At 40.6% G+C, this 15,905-nt stretch overlaps 1 protein-coding gene across 5 annotated transcripts; it reads left to right on the top strand.

Annotated features, from left to right (window-relative positions):
- The first annotated feature begins 391 nt into the window (after window positions 1-391).
- kansl3 (KAT8 regulatory NSL complex subunit 3) lies at window positions 392-15,905 on the top strand. 5 transcript variants are annotated; one of them, XM_031727008.2, is made up of 20 exons: window positions 392-629; window positions 1,465-1,739; window positions 1,854-2,024; window positions 2,110-2,200; window positions 4,810-4,995; window positions 5,848-5,976; window positions 6,093-6,209; window positions 6,309-6,407; window positions 6,656-6,727; window positions 6,843-6,917; window positions 7,079-7,236; window positions 8,009-8,072; window positions 8,156-8,344; window positions 8,577-8,733; window positions 9,104-9,181; window positions 9,432-9,611; window positions 11,135-11,222; window positions 11,450-11,577; window positions 11,949-12,055; window positions 15,127-15,905. In XM_031727008.2, exons 2-20 carry the CDS (start codon window positions 1,528-1,530, stop codon window positions 15,340-15,342), a joined length of 2,517 nt encoding a protein of 838 aa, XP_031582868.1. In that variant the 5' UTR covers window positions 392-629; window positions 1,465-1,527; the 3' UTR covers window positions 15,343-15,905. The 5 variants fall into 5 exon arrangements, with proteins under 5 accessions (XP_031582868.1, XP_031582874.2, XP_031582872.1 ...); XM_031727014.2 differs by having other exon boundaries at window positions 392-636; XM_031727012.2 differs by having other exon boundaries at window positions 392-636; window positions 11,491-11,577; window positions 15,127-15,260.

Genomic DNA, 15,905 nt, shown 5'->3' with positions numbered 1-15,905 from the left:
AGGAACTGACCTCCCAGCCCATTGTTCATTCAGTGTTAGTTTCAGTCAATATGCAAATGTACTGTTTATAAGACTGGGGAAACCTGCAGTCAGCTGAGACTGAAGAAGTCACTTGGATGAGTGACGAAACTTTGCTCCCACTGAATACGTTATGTCCAGATGAACAGAATCAACCTTTGAAGAATGACATTACCTACGAAAAAAAAAGTCATAGAATATACTGTACATATAATTCTCTTGGAAATGGTACGATTCATTTTTAACAAGTTACAGTTACGCACATTTCATGTCATTAAATCATGTATTTTATTTCTGGGGGGACCGATAATAATCCAGACTTTTATCAATCCAGTCCATATTTTGCGTCATTCTCTCTCTGACGCGCCACGATCAGGGTTGCCAGTTTGGTAGAAACAGCAGGCCTGACTGAGCCGCTTGAATTTAGGGCCTAGAAAGGGAGGGCGCGGAGCCTAACAAGGCAACGAAGCGAACAAAAGGAAGTGGCTTTTACGAGCTAAATGTTTATGTTTCATATAACCTCTTCCATTGCCCGGTAAATACGCCGTTCTTATATTTGCTTTGCTCGAAGCAGGAGCTGAAGCCGTCGCGGCCAACATGGAGTGATCAAAGTAAGAGGTAAAGAGCGGAACACCATTTGCTTAGCTTTTAGCTCGCTATGATTATGCTAGCATGCTAGGTCATTACGCAGCTTTCAGTCGCGGGTGAATTTGCGAAGGTATTTGTGATAAATATTGAACCTATTATACTTAACCCACGTATTAAGTGGGACGTTCGGTTAGTTGCCACACGCGACTCAATATGTTGTTTATAATGGCAAAATAATATCTAGTACATGGTAGAAGCTAATGGGTGGTGCTTACAGAGTATAAACGTGTTAAGCGTCAGTCTGTACCAGGGCTGAACCTGTTTCGCTATTGCTCATTGTGCTGTTTTGTTAGTGATTTTATTGTTGCTTTCTGGGGGTTTTTAGGCTGTTGTTGTTCTTGTTGTTGTTTTTAATCAATAACTTATAAATAAGTTATATTTGGAGCTCAACCCGTTGTCAGTATGCATGAAAACTAGAAGTTGTGTAAGTGCAGACCCTTGAATGTGCTCGCTTCCACAGAGCTGACTGTAGTTCAATTATTCTGTTGTCTTTCTGATATGTCAACACTTAAAGGGTGTTAAAGGCTTTGTTTGGGGCTATTTTCCTACCACAAACTTTATGGTTTTATGATGTAAGAGTTTCAATATTAAAATTGATACAGATCTTTTCACACACACACAGTTTTTCCCCACATATATGTGCTTGGGCGTGTGTCTGTGTTTTCTATGTTTAACAGTATTTCTGTAAAATTAGCAGAACCACTTTATGATCAAGTCATTTTTTGGCAGACAAATGTGATAATATTCTTGGATTGTCTTACATAAAATACAAAAACAATTCTTCCCTTCTTCCCCAAGTTTGTCCTGAATCAGCACCAGTTGTTGAGGTCTTCCCGGGGCCCTTTGGGGCCCAGGAAGAGGATGCATCGTGGTGGAGATAAAGACTTCCAGACCTCAGCTCGAAAGATGGGCACATCCTTGTTGTTCCAGCTCTCAGCCCATGAAAGAGAGTTAGATTTAGTATTTCTGGACCACAGCTATGCCAAACCATGGAATGCCCACCCAGATGCCAGCAGTGCTCGACCCACGAGGACGCTGTTTGTTACCCCACGTCGCCAACCTGAACCCGTTTTGTGAGTTAAAAATGCTCCTATTAGGCTACTTCTCTTTAGCCGTGGTAAAATTAGTCATCTGATGAGCATTTTTAATCACTTGCAGTGATGTGGTATTTTTTTCTTTTTCTGCAGAGATTCAGATTCTGTAATAGATGTGGAAACTGTAACTCCAACACCCGTTCCTCTATATGATAACCACAAAGCCCTTAGTGTGATGAAGGAGTGCGAGCGGCATGTCCTGTTTGCTCGTACAGTTGCTGAGAGTCCCCCGCCCCCTGATGACTGGGAGGAACATGTAAACAAGTAAGCAAACGCCTCAATGCTCCACATGTGCATCATGCAAAGTGATTCACTTACAGTAAATCACTTTGAAATAATTCTGCTTCAGGACTGGATGGACAGTGGCCCAGAACAAATTGTTCAACAAGGTCATTAAAGCTCTGCAAGCGGAAAGACTAGCCCGTCTGGCCAATGAAAATGTAAGTTTTTGTTCCGTTGTTGTTGTTGTTGTTTGTTTTGGGGGGTTTTGTTGTTGTTTTTTAAATCAGATATTCTCAAAAGTGATTCACATCTTCTTTGTTTGACTGTGAGAAAAGATTTAACAGTTGAAATGATATATTATAAATAATATTGCCACTTTGTGACAATATGCTGTTGCCTAATATCTAAATATAGATATACTCAGCTGATGCAATAATAGAATATGTGCCTGCATCAGTAAATTAAGAACATTTTTAAATGCAGAATCTGTTCTGTTTGTGAAACCCATAAACAAACACACTTGTATATGAATGTCTGATTTAATTGTCTGTTCGGTTTTACATATGTGGCTGCAGCTAAGTTATGAGGATAAGTTACTGCTGTTTGAGATTTGCAAAAGATGCATTCAAGCCCAAGGGGAGTTGCATGTTTATCCATCTGCTGAGATCTGTAATGCATTGTAGTTCATCACAAAAAGTTAGTTTGTAGTGAAGCACCCCCTGTTTGACTTGCAGAACAGACTTGCTGCAGTTATTCTCCCCAAGATTAGTTAACACAATCCCCCCCTTTCATTCTTATTTTTGGGGTTCATTTTAGTTTTTCTTTGAGGGCTTCAAGTGTCTAAAAGTGTTGTGCAGCCTGGCTCTGGCCCTTGGGTCATGTTTTGCCTGTGTGTGATGCAGGTTTTGAGTCACTAGATCTGCCCAGAGAATTGCATACCCTGCTCCTTTGCATACCCTGCACTTTGGTTGATACATTTAATAAACAAAAATGAAGAAAGCTACTGGGTGATGTACCAGGGCTCTAGAGTGCGACCAATTTGGTCGCAAATGCGACCAAAAAATTTGGTCACACCGGTGCGACCAAATATTTTCGGGTAACAAAAAAAAAAAAATCTCTGCAACTCTCCGTGTGGTCAACAACAGACACACTTTATGCCCCTATCGTGGACTAAACCAATCAGAGATAGTCAGGGGCGGGACCTCTCTGATTGGCCGTGGTCCAGTTGAAAGTGCAGGTGGAAGAGAGAGGTGAGTAGCTTGAATAAAGCCATATCAATTCATTAACGGATTCCACACAAAGACGTAAACACAGAGCAGACCCGACGCATCAGAATCAGCTTTGTCTTTCTCGGCTTTCTCACCCCACGGCCCGAACACGGACACACTGTCGGAGCTTAGCGATTCTGATGCGTCGGATCCGCGCTGTGTTTCCGTCTTTTTTGCGCTGATTCTGAGCTGCAGGTTTTGTCTCTCCAACCAAAATTCGCCAAGCCAGCAGCAAAAGAAGCAGCAAACTACGCTTCACATTTGATCAATGTCGTCATGAATTCCCTCTGACTTTTGCTGTTTTGCTTCCACCACGATAAAGATCCCACTTCATGCACAGCTCCCTCTCTCTCTCTCTGTACTTCAACAACAGTTGCCGGCTCAAATCTCTGTTTTCTGCATTATTCATTCGCTTATTACCCACCAGTCTACCGTTGTTTACAGCGCTGTCGGCCGCTGTCTTTTTCTTTTCTTTTTCTTTTTTCACTTAAATGACCTCGGACAAGAAAGCCTAATTTCTGCTGTTCAATACTGAAGAAATTTAAACTTCTTAAAATTATGCAAAATTGCAGAATATTGCAGAATATTTTAAGGTTATCTGCTATAAAACGCCAGACCAGGAAAATCTCCTTCATGTTTTTCTGTGTTTTATTCTCAGTTACTTTGACACAAAGGCATCTGCTGTGATGTTCACAATTCTGATGAAGTCTCATGTGTATCAGTGCTGATAAATGATCAGAATTATAATATTTCTGACTGTCTGAGGCTAAATTGAATCGAATCAGGACTTTGAGAACCGGAATCGAATGGATTATAGAAATCAGTGATGATACCCAGCCCTAGTGAGCAGCCTAGGCCTGACAGAAGTGGATGTAGCTGTGGGTAATAAGAGGAGATGAAAAGAACTATTGATAACTTTTGTGTTAAGTTAAGGACTGCTCCGTCTGAAATTCATAGCCAGCTCTGACACGGTGCCATCAATCTTTGAATGCTGAAAAAACAGCAGTGTATCCAGAAAACACATTATATGCTGCAATAAATGCACTGCCCAAGTGTCCCCTCTCCCCACTGCCTTTCAGTAGCAGGCAGCAGCAAACAGGTCGTCAGAGGAGCCAAGATGATGATTAACTTTAACATTTTCTACAATATTGACAAAGCAATTTAAGCACAAGTTTGTTAGTTAATAATTTAGAAATGAATATTGTCTGTATGGACTCCCAAAAGAAAGTGCACATGTAAAACTGCGGTGTTAAGCGATGCGGTTGAAAAATTTGAGTGCGCCTAACTTTTGTGCCCGTACGCCTAAATTTTTAAAGTTAGGCGTACCGGTGCGCCCATGTCAAAAAGTTAGTCTAGAGCCCTGTGTACTGATGGATAATCTGTTCACACAGAAGCAATTGAAAGCATGAGAGGAGAAATTTACAAAAGTTTTTTACCAACTAACTAATTTTAGGGGTTACCATGCCAACTCGCCATCTGAGTGATTGTGGGGATTCCTGGTTCTGTTATATTTCAGACGTAAAAATGACTGAATTGTTCTGTGATCTTTTTTCTCATAGACTTCCAATGAGCCAATTTTGCGAAGGATAGCTGTGGACAAGTGTGCGAGGAAGGTGCGGCATGCGCTGGCCAGCGTGAACTGGGACACCAAACTGACACAGTGGTTACACACCACTCTAATTGAGTCTTTAAGCCTAGCCATGCTTGCCGCGTACCTGGATGTGCTGCAGACTCTCAAAAGCAAGGTACATAATTGAATAATGAGTATGAGCTGATGTACATTTTTCTGTCAGGTATGTGCCAGAGGGATAGGCTACCAACCCAGCCAGGCTTTCTTTGCCTTAGCTAGCTCGATGGGTATCAGCCAGGTTTCCTGCTTCAGGATCTGCACGTGCTCACATAAAAAGGGGTGTTTCACGCATCATGTTACTCTTCTTTCGCGCAAAATTTCTATGATTGCAGCCTGCTTCTGAGATGTTCTCAGGTGATAATGATGATAAAATGGTGATTTAAAAATCTATAGAGAACATTAAAAAGTTCAGTGCTACACTATTGCAAATAAGACAAAAGATTAATGCTGCAGAAAATTGTTAATTCGGTGATTTAGTGCTCAGAGCAGTAGAATAAACATTTTAATTCAAGGTAATTGTTTTATCTCTCAGTGCGCTCTCAGTGCTGCTGAGTGTTTTTTTTCGTTTTTCCCCTGCGGTGACGGCTGCACATTGGAGCACTGAAACTTTAAACTGGATCCATTTAAACATTAAGTGTTACCGTCCCACAGACTAATAAAGGAAGCTTGGAAATTGCTTTCGTTTTCAGCCAGATCGAAGTGAAATTAATTTTATTGAATGAAGAGCTATTGCTGGTGTTAATTCTTATACCTGTTCTTGGTTTTTGGTTTATTTATTTTCATTTTTTCAACCGAAACTTGGCGTATAACCTGCTCCATTTATGTGTTCAGCATAAGTTACTATGGTGATTTCGGTTAACAGAGAGCCACATTCATGACACAGAAAACTCTTAACTTTAAGCTCGACACAGGTCGCCATTAATTAATGAGACTGTTGATTCATCGTTACGTTCCTCTGTCTGCTTAGTTGCCCTCGCTGATCGACAGAATGTTGCTGTCATCGGCAAAGACCGGCGCTCCAAGCGCAGAGGCGCTGTCACTGCTACTGAAAAGGCCGTGGGACCCAGCTGTTGGAGTTCTGTCTCAAAACAAGCCGGTAAAATTAAATCAGTCGCTTTCAGGTTTCAACAGAAAACCTTTTCATTTAACTTTTTGCACATGTGACCCCTGAATCTTTTTTTTTTTTTTTTTTTTTCCCTCTCCTCCTTGCAGAGCAAGCTTCCAGGATCCCCACTCATCCTTATTGCACCATCAAGCCCAACCAATCCCGCCCTCTCCACTTCACGGCGAATGAGATTCTGGCAGTCACAGCTCTCCTTTTTTGGAAAGGTCAGATGTCCCATCAGATCAAATCTTTGTGTTTACAGAAATATTTTTCTTCCCTCTTTTGTCACAGAAAAGTGCCTAAAACAGCTGTTTTTGTGTTAGGTCATCCCAATACACACTCATGTGAACAGCGGGGCCAATATTGGCATCACCCAGTGCCTAGAGCACATGTTGGGTACTGTCAGGGCCAAGGTCATGGAGGTAGGATGTTGGTTTTTATTTGATGCATTAGTGACTATAGCTGCAATGTGATTGTGATCTTATTTTGTTAAATTCATTTAGGTGAATGTGGCAGATTTTTAAATATGCACATTGCTAATTGTATTTATTAGATAACTACTCGGATCACTGGCCAAACTAGAAGTGCTATATAATGGTTATTTATTTTTGTGTGTGTGTGTGTGTCTGTACCTGCACTGATTGCATGTTTTTATAAATGTAACCACCAGGTTCACAGTCACTTTCCTCACAAACCCATTATCCTGGTCGGCTGGAACGCTGGGGCTCTTATGGCTTGCCACGTAAGACTTTTTACCATCTATTTATCATAGTGATTTAATGTGATGAACTAATAAAAGTGCACTATTGTCAAAGGTGTGCAATAGAATACATTTTAATAATAAACTTTGACTTCAGGTGTCCCTGATGGAGTATTTGACGGCTGTGGTCTGTCTTGGCTTCCCCCTGCTAACAGTCAATGGGCCACGTGGGGTATGACCCAAAGCATTATCTAGCTTCAGCATTGGTTTTTATCTTTGATGTTTTACTGAACTGTTAGAAAAAAATACTTTTTTTTTTTTTTTTTTTTTTTTAATGTAACAGAAAAACAAAACTTTGCTTGTGCCAGTTTTTCACATATTGCTGGTTTACAGGATGTGGATGACCCGCTGCTGGACATGAAGACACCAGTGTTGTTTGTGGTCGGCCAGAACGCGCTCCAGTGTAGCACAGAAGGAATGGAGGAGTTCAGAGAGAAGCTCAGGGCAGACAACAGCATGGTGGTGGTTGGAGGCGCGGATGACAATCTGAGGTCAGTCACAGCCTTAAAGATCTGAAAAACATAATATTTTAGCAGGGTCCAGAGATGATGCTCAACGAGTGTCAAATACAAGTAGATTCCTCGTTATGTCAGTGAAGCTTGGAAGATATTGGCTTCACAGCAAGTAAATGCCTGTATCAAACTTATCGTGGGGACGAGATACGATGCAGTGCGTCTCCGCCATGTTTTCTGGTTGTTTACTGGGATGCTGCTTCTGCCTCTGCTGTCTGTGCTGGAGTTTATTGTACAAACATATATTACTATTTTGTGTAGTCCATACTATGCTAAGATTTAGCCAAAAGCTTAATGTACAGTTTTTTGAAAAAGTCCTTCTTTTCTATATATTTTGCTTTTAAAGAGAACGATTGCTCATGACCACCAGGCTTTCTGAAGGTCTCACATAGTTTTTTTGTTTGTTTTTTTTCAGAACAAATTGACCGAAATTTTCAGACGATGCTTGTACCTGACCACTTTCCAAAATATCTATGAATTGTTCAAAAATAAGAAGGCACTTAACTCAAGAGATGGCACATAAATAAGATTACAGTTTGCTGGGCAAAAATACTGTTTTTTGATGGCATTTCGTTGCTCAAGTGTAACTACTTTGTTTGCAGCGTATATGACAGTGAACTTCTTGATGAAATGTTCTGAGACCACGTGTATGTGATGAAAAAAGGCATTTTAATAGTTTGAACAATTGACTGGCTACATGGTCAAGTATGACACTTAATGTTTCCACTTCTGACTCTAAACCACTCCACAGAATCAATTCAGCAAAGATGAAATCAGAAGGACTGACGCAGACCATGGTGGACCGCTGCATTCAGGTGGGCCCTCATAGCTAGAAAGCATTTTTCATGTGCTGCAGAGTATATTTTGAATATTTTGTTCTTCTCTCACTGGTCTTTAGGATGAGATCGCTGACTTCCTGTCAGGTGTGCTTACACGGGCAGAGGGCCACGGTCATGGCTCAGGTGAGATGAGAGACATGGACACAGAAAAGAAGAAAAGGCCTCGACGGGAGCTTCCCTTTGACATGGAGAGAGGACGACCATCCTCCCCTGCACTCAGAGTTCCGATCTCGCCGTCAGGATCAGAGGTGAGAAGTCTTGTGTAATGTTATGAAATAAAAAAAAATGTTGTTTTATGAAATGATGGTAAATTATACAGTGGTGTGTATCATAACTGTTATCATTCAACAGTAGCTGTTGAGTTTTAATAATAAGACCTTGTATGGTGCAATTACAGTCATAGCATCGTGTCTTATGATTGTAAGAAGCTACACTGTCTGCATATGAGTCACCAGGTGCTCATGTTCGCTCGATCCTCAGGATCTGTCTAGTGTCTGCAGCAGTCCCACATCCAGTCCCAAACCCAAGACATCTGGTCTTTCTCCGGCACAGAAGTCCAGCCTTATCACTGCTACACAGTTGCTCAAGACACACATGCAGCGCTCCGGCACAGTGCTCAGTCACAAGCAGGCTCAAGGTCAGTGCACCAACTCACTCAACTCTGAATTCATTGAAAAGGGCTCTGTAAATACACTTGTGCACCGTGATCCTTGGTACCTGTGTGTACACAGTTGTCCCGTTCACCCCACTTGTTTATTTGAACTTGTTAAAACGAGCCATTGATCTTAACTCCAGTGGAATTTTTGCAAAGGCGTTACAAGGTAACCAGACAGGGTAGAATGCGAGATGTGAAAATGATTGTAGAAAACAAAAATTTTGAAGAGATTATCAAGTCACGACATCTGATGGGGGAAGATGGAACGTGACTGAAATACTTTCCTCTCATCCTCTTGTCTCTTCTCTTCCTCCAACTTTCCTTTCCGGCTCTTTTTTCCAATTCATTCCAGCTCAGTTTGCTGCTTTTATGAAACAAAACATGCTTGTGAGGAAAAATCTTCCTCCTGGCACTCCTCCTTGTATTTTTGGTAAGTGTCTATCCCTCTTCTTTCCTTTGTTCTTTCCTCTTTCCCTTTCACTCTTCCTCCTTTGTTTCCGCTGCTTTAATTTTAGACTAATGTGACTACTTTACTGCATTAAAACTTAATATTTGCTCTCAAAAGCTTTATAAACTTCAAAGCTTGGGGTTAGTTAAGGGTAAAATACCACAGTTCGTGTCACTTCAGTACTTCACTGAATGTTTGTGTGTTCGTCTGTGTGTTTGTCTATGCCGTGCAGTGCCGGTGACCTCTGATCAGATGGAGGGCCTGGACAGAGATGAACTGCGGTCCCATGGCAAGAGGAGGCAGACACCTAGTCCCACTCCAAGCAAAGCCTCCAAGAGAGCAAAGATCAAGGTTACTATTGTTTCCCAAAGCGATTCAGCAGGGGGCAGCCTCAGTCCTGCTGCACATGAAGGTACAAAACCTGGCATCCTTTAACAGTGGTTTCATTTAGGAGTATTGGTAACCAGAAATTTTGTAAGTTGGTGGTGATACTCATGAAATTCTGTTATTCTTGATATTAAAGATGATGATAAACTAAACTGATTCACACACAACAAGCTGACACTTGCTCAGCGTTATGTCTCGACAGACTAAACAACCACAAGGGTTGACTTCTGAACGTCACCCGTAGGGCAGCCCGTGCACTTCCCTGCTCTCCACACAACACTTTTAGCATATGCAGTCATGAAAGAACTCACTGTCAGGGGAAAAAAATCCACAGTCCAATAGACCAACTTTGGATAATTGCAGTTTAAACCGGATGAAACCAGCAAGTAGGAAGGCCTAAATGTAGCAACCAGACGAAGGACGACTCCACTGGCAGCATCTAAGTAAACAAACAGCTGGCAATAGCGTTCACTGTTAAATGACCACAACTGCATATAAAACCTCTGGTCTAGGTCAGGGAGGTCAAGTTCACTTTGTACCAAGTTGCTTTGATCTGAAGTGGGCTTGACCAGTAAAAAGTCTTACTGTCAGTTTAAAGAAGATTAGCTACATATTTAATTTCTGAGATGTCTTAATATAGGATAAAAGTATAGGTTCAACTGTGTATCTCAGTTTTTCTGTGCAATAACTGTGTAAAATTACAGAAAAGGTTCTGATAGTTTATAGCCCAGAGTAGTCTGTAGTTATAAAACATAGTTTTTGTTAATTTGTTAAAAAAAAATTTAAGTGAAATTTCAATTGATGGTAAAAAACAGTTATTTTCCCCTAAATTAATTATTTATCTGCTGCTTAAATCAGTGCAACATGGACATTTCCAAAATGGCCAAAAAACAATGCCAACTGCTTTGAATTGCACTAGATGGGTTAATTATTTACATAGTTGAGTTCTCAGTGAGGCAGACCACTTAGTTTGTGGAATAAAATTCCAATAAACAGCCTTTTTAAAAAAAAAACAAAAACAAAAAAAAAACACACACACAAAAAAAACATCCTGTGACTGATTCAGCCAATCAGCGATACATTCCTGCAGTCACCCACTAGAAGGTGTTGGGTAATTTGCCTCTCATGTCATACATAGCTTCATACAAACTTGACTCTTTAGACACAGAGAGAACTTGTCTGGACTTTTTTGTTTGTTTTGGTCAGAATAAACAGATACAGTTCATTCTTTCACGCATCGATTAAAATCACTTGTGGGCAGACGGATGCTTTGAGCAGGTTGAGTTCATTTGACTGTGCAGATGAAAAATGTGTTTTTTGTTGATTATGCAATATTAAAGTTAAACAAGGGCTTTGCTAAGCCTTTTATTTTGAAAAGACAAACATTCTGCCTGTCATTAATGACCAGGTAGTTGTTTTGAGATTCACCCTTTTTCTAGAAATGATCATAATTTATGTTGTTTTGTTTTTTTGTTTTTTTTTCTAACCAAAGCGATGTGTTAACTGACTGTCCCTCATATGTTCCTTTTTTTCCCCCTTTTCTGGCAGTGGGTGTCTCAGGAAAGCCCTTAACTGTGACAGTGGGACAGACTGTGGCTGGTGCCAAGGAGCTCTCTGGACTTCTTACAGGCCAACGGTAAGCAAGCCAGCACCGTAACACACACACACACTCTGACACATTGAGGTTGGAGCACATGAAACCCTAACCATCCCTACACCCACGTCCACTCCCACCCTGTTGGGGTGTCTGGTGCAGAGGGATTGATAAGTTGTGTACTTGGAGTTTGGGAGCTGAGTGATGGCCAAAGCAGCACTTGCTGGGGTAGCTCCTGAGTAGACTGGTGGTTATGTGTGTCACTGCAGGTCTGGTAGTCTCTCAGAGGTGTCTGGTGCCCTGTCCCCAGGCTCCAGCTCATTCAGCAGCGTGCAGCCTTGCATGGTGTCGGGGCCTTCCACACCAGCCCAGGCGCAAGCTCCAGCCACTGCCCAAGGTATCTTCGTCTTGTCCTGCCTTGCACGCTTGTTTGCACTCTTAATTGTGCAGCTGATCTCAGCATAGTGGGGTCGAAACACAAGTGCAGTTCTGCTTGGTTTTATTGTGTGGGATCCAGTTTGATCGCTGAGCTGAGAATTTGGACAACATGTTTTAGCAAACATCATCATTGATCACCTCTTGCGCCATTGCTGTCAGTTACTGACCCAAACCTTGCTCTGGCTATCATGCAGTGTGTGTGTGTGTGTGTGTGTGTGTGTGTTCTCTATTAGTTTAGGCCTTGGGATATTTTTTTTTCCTTTAATAATTTCTGTGTTGTTTTGTTGGGATTGATTTCACCCAATCAATGATTGATCTGTGTGTGTGCAGCACCTTCCGCCAGCAGTCTTCTACAAGGCCTAAGTTTCAGTCTTCAGGAGATCGTCACCAAAGCTCCTAACGTTCCCTCGACAGCAGCCAACACAGGCGGCACACAGGTAACACTTGGAGTGGTTATATTAGATTCCTGAACCAGGTTTTGAACCATCCATTTGCTATAAATTATGTAGATTATTTATAACACTCAAAGAGGGGTTTTTTTATTTTTATTTTTTTAACCTCCTAGGACCTGCCGTCCACATATGTAGACATCACATTTTTGGTTATTTTGACCAAAATACTCAATTTTGCTCTACATGGGCTTGATATCCACTTACAAGGACATTATACTGCTACTGTTCTATCAAAATTTTAAATGAATATCCTCATTTGTGGCTCTCATTTTTCTTAAAAACAAAAATAAGGTAAAAAAAAAAAAAATCTGGAAATTCTTTGTTTTTACATTCATTGGGCCCCAATATGCCCAAATATCAAAGAGAAATTAACAGGGTTCGTACGGGTGCTTGAAATCCTGGAAAGTGCTTGATGTGGTGCTTAAAAGTGCTTGAAAATGTAACTGTATTTCATTCACAATAAATAGCTATCTGATTGAATTGTTTTCTTATCAGATAGAGAAATAAAATGAGTTGCAAAAAGCAAAAGCAAAATTTCCCCGCCTGGGCTGCCTTGCGTCTGTTTCAATATGTGAGCCCGCCCCTCCCTCGGACAGTCGGGGATGAGTGAGCTAACATACCTGTAGGTTGCTGTTTTAATGCTTTTAATGTTTTTAATGATGGAAAACAACAATGGCGGAGTTTGCGCTCTCCGGTCGCATGATAGGTGAGTCCTAGTAAATAATTTTCCAGTACGCGCACGTTACACATGCTATTTTTAAAAAAAAAATTATGATTATTATTTTGCTAGCTATCAAACTCGCTGGAGAAATGAGTGAAATGCACTGAGTGTGATGCAGTATGGCAGCGCTATGACGGAATATGCTGTGAACTTAGCTAATATTACTTAGCAGTAATATGAGTTAATTTACTCAAGTGAAAGCTTTAAACATTAGCCCGATACATAACTAGCTGAATAAAACAGTGGCGTTTACTCCGGGAAGAAACGGTAAAAACTGCGTTTTTTATGGAGAGCGCTAGCAAACACGCTTTGCTTGTGAGTGAAAAAAGAAAAAAACACTCCTTGCCTATTGGTGGAAAAATGTACCATGTCGACCAATCAAAAAATGATACGGCAACATGTGGTATTTGGTTGTTTGGGAAGAGAGGGAAGAGAGAGCGATAAAGAGAGAGAGAGAGTTTTGATACGTGAGAGATTTGTGACGTTTATCGTGTCTGGAGTCTCAAGTTAGTGTGTTGTCTTGTGTAGTTAGTGTGTTGTCTTGTGTAGTTAGTGTGTAGTGTAGTCGTTTTGTTTTGTGTGTCAGTTCTACTAGTGAAAGTTACAGTTGCTGCAAAAAAGCCACCAAAGGCAGATTGCAGTGTAAACGCTGAGTGACACACCTGCTGTCAGACCTGCAGGTTTATCCCTGTGCTGTTCTCATGTGTTATAGTGGACACTAACTATTTTTTGGAGTTGCATAAATAATTTGTGTGCCTTCTTATTTGATGCAGCACAGCTGATTGTTCTGTAAATAGTTTTGAATGGTTATATAAAAAACGTCTGAGCCTTGGCTGCATTTTTAGGTAAATAGTACTATATAACTTTGTTTGCAAAACTTGTTCATATTTTTTAAAAATGTCAAATTTCTATTTGCATTTCAAGTTATGAAAATGATTCCTTAAACATGCTTGTGGTTTTTACAGTCAAAAATATCACTTTCTACTCGTATTTTAAATTTTGTCTGAATTTAGATAAATTGTGCTGACACATTATGTCAAAATGAGATAATAACAGATTGGCAAGATAAACAGTTTTTAATAGTGAAATATAGAGGCCAAATCAAAAGTAGTCAAAAACGGCCAATTATACCCTGGACCCCAGAGGGTTACCGGCTAAAAGCAAAGTTGTCACCAAGTACTGTTTATATTTGTTTGTATTGCTGCAGCTTTTTTGCATATTAATTTGGTGCCTTTGGGTGAAATGATGGTAATATCAGTGATCCATATGGTCACAAAGAATAGCCACTTGTTTCTGTGCTACCAAAGTTCCCCGGCTTTCATTCAAAATGTGTTTATTGCCACCTACACATTAAAATACTTAAACAGTCAGTGCTGTTCTCCATGCCTGTCTGACTTGATGTTATTAGCACAAACACTTTAAAGGTGATCATTTAGGACTTCAGGAATAATACAGACAGCAATGTAGTTAGCAATAAAACGGTTTTATTGGGAAATAACTTAAAAAAACAAACATCTGTCTCCTATTTTTTTGTCACACAGGAAAGAAGCATCAATATATCTAGACTTATTTCTTTATTTTTCGTTTTTCTTTTTTCAACAGGAGAAGAATATCTCTAACAAGTTGATTTGTTCACATTTGCACATCTTAATTTTTAAGTGAAATGTGCATTTTGAGTTTATACACTAAGTATATAAGGTGACTGTTCCTTTTGCAGTATTTTTGTGTTGTGCGTTTTTCTATGTCCTAACAAAGGGGGAGCTAAGGTGTCTTTTCACATGGTCTTACTGAGGTGATGCAAATTGAAACATGCATTCTCTTTTTTTTTTTTGGCGGGGCAGTGCGGCGGGGGGGTACTGGAAAAGCTTAAAAACGGATCTTGAAAGTGCTTAAAAAGTGCTTGAATTTGACCCTGAAAAAAGCGTACGAACCCTGAATTAAAAATGCATGTCGTGGAAGAGTTCGGGTCTTAGGAGGTTAAAGTGTGTAGTTATGTGTTAAAATATATTTTGAATATGCCACATTTGTAATTGGTTACCCAAATGATTAAAAAAACTGAAAACACAAAGATCTAGTGGAACTTCTGTGGTTTAGGTGCATAAAACAAAAACTGGAGCGTATCTTTTCTTGCCAAGGAAAAAACAGCAAGATTCATTTTTTTTCTCCCCATTTTTTGTTAATAGATGTCATCATCGTGTCTAATTGGCTTCAATATTACCAAACTGCTTTTTTTTTTTTTTTTTTTTTTTTTTTTTTTTAAGTGACCTAATGGAATAAAAGCTGAAGATGAGGGTGTCCACTCATCCACCCTCATGCTGTTTGTGCCATTCCACAGGGTCCGGTCCTGAGCTCCGCCGGTACCAGCAGCAGTGCTCTGCTCCGGGCAGTGCCTGTGGTCACCACAGGAGGAGTGGCTAAAACCACCGCCATCCATCAGCTGCTCACCAATGGTGGGCTGGCCAAACTTGCTAGCAGCTTGCCTGGCTTGGCGCACATCACCAACCAGACCACCGGTATGTCTCGAGCTGCCAAGACACGACGGCCACGTTGAATGCCCAGAGTTTGTTCATCCTTTGTTTTGGAAACAGTAGTGCAGGAGGTCTGTAGGCCGGACGTAGAGGAATGTAGAGGACATCTCTGATACTTGCAGAGATGGTTTGACTGGAATGAGCCTAACTGTTGTAAGGTTTGCAGAGGAATGTGCAGCTTATACGTACAGCAGCCAAGGGCAGATTAGTGGTGTACATGTTTTCATGTTCACGGAATGGAAAGTCACAATTTTGAGTTTCCATCTGATGTCGGACACACGAAGGCATGAAACAGTTTGATCCTGAATAATTGTAAATTAAGATCAATGTTAAGAGGGTTGACCAAATTTAATAAGACTCCTGTTTTTCGGTCAAAACTGCTTTCTGTGTCAGCTTTGTTTGTTCAAGCTATCATTTCATGTTTGTTTGTTTGCCTGTTTTGTAAACCCATTAAATCACCTGCTTTCAATTATTCATTTATATTAATGCTGACCTCCTGGAGAGTTGTGTTGAGAAGCAATAACGTTGGCACATGGCATTACCCAAGCTGTTCCTGTTGTAATAAAGACTGGAATCAAACTTGTTT

This window comes from Oreochromis aureus, linkage group 12, assembly GCF_013358895.1.
Source record: "Oreochromis aureus strain Israel breed Guangdong linkage group 12, ZZ_aureus, whole genome shotgun sequence".
Classification (NCBI taxonomy): domain Eukaryota; kingdom Metazoa; phylum Chordata; class Actinopteri; order Cichliformes; family Cichlidae; genus Oreochromis; species Oreochromis aureus.
Note: the sequence above shows the minus strand (reverse complement) of the source record. Positions and strands in the feature narration are given on the sequence as shown.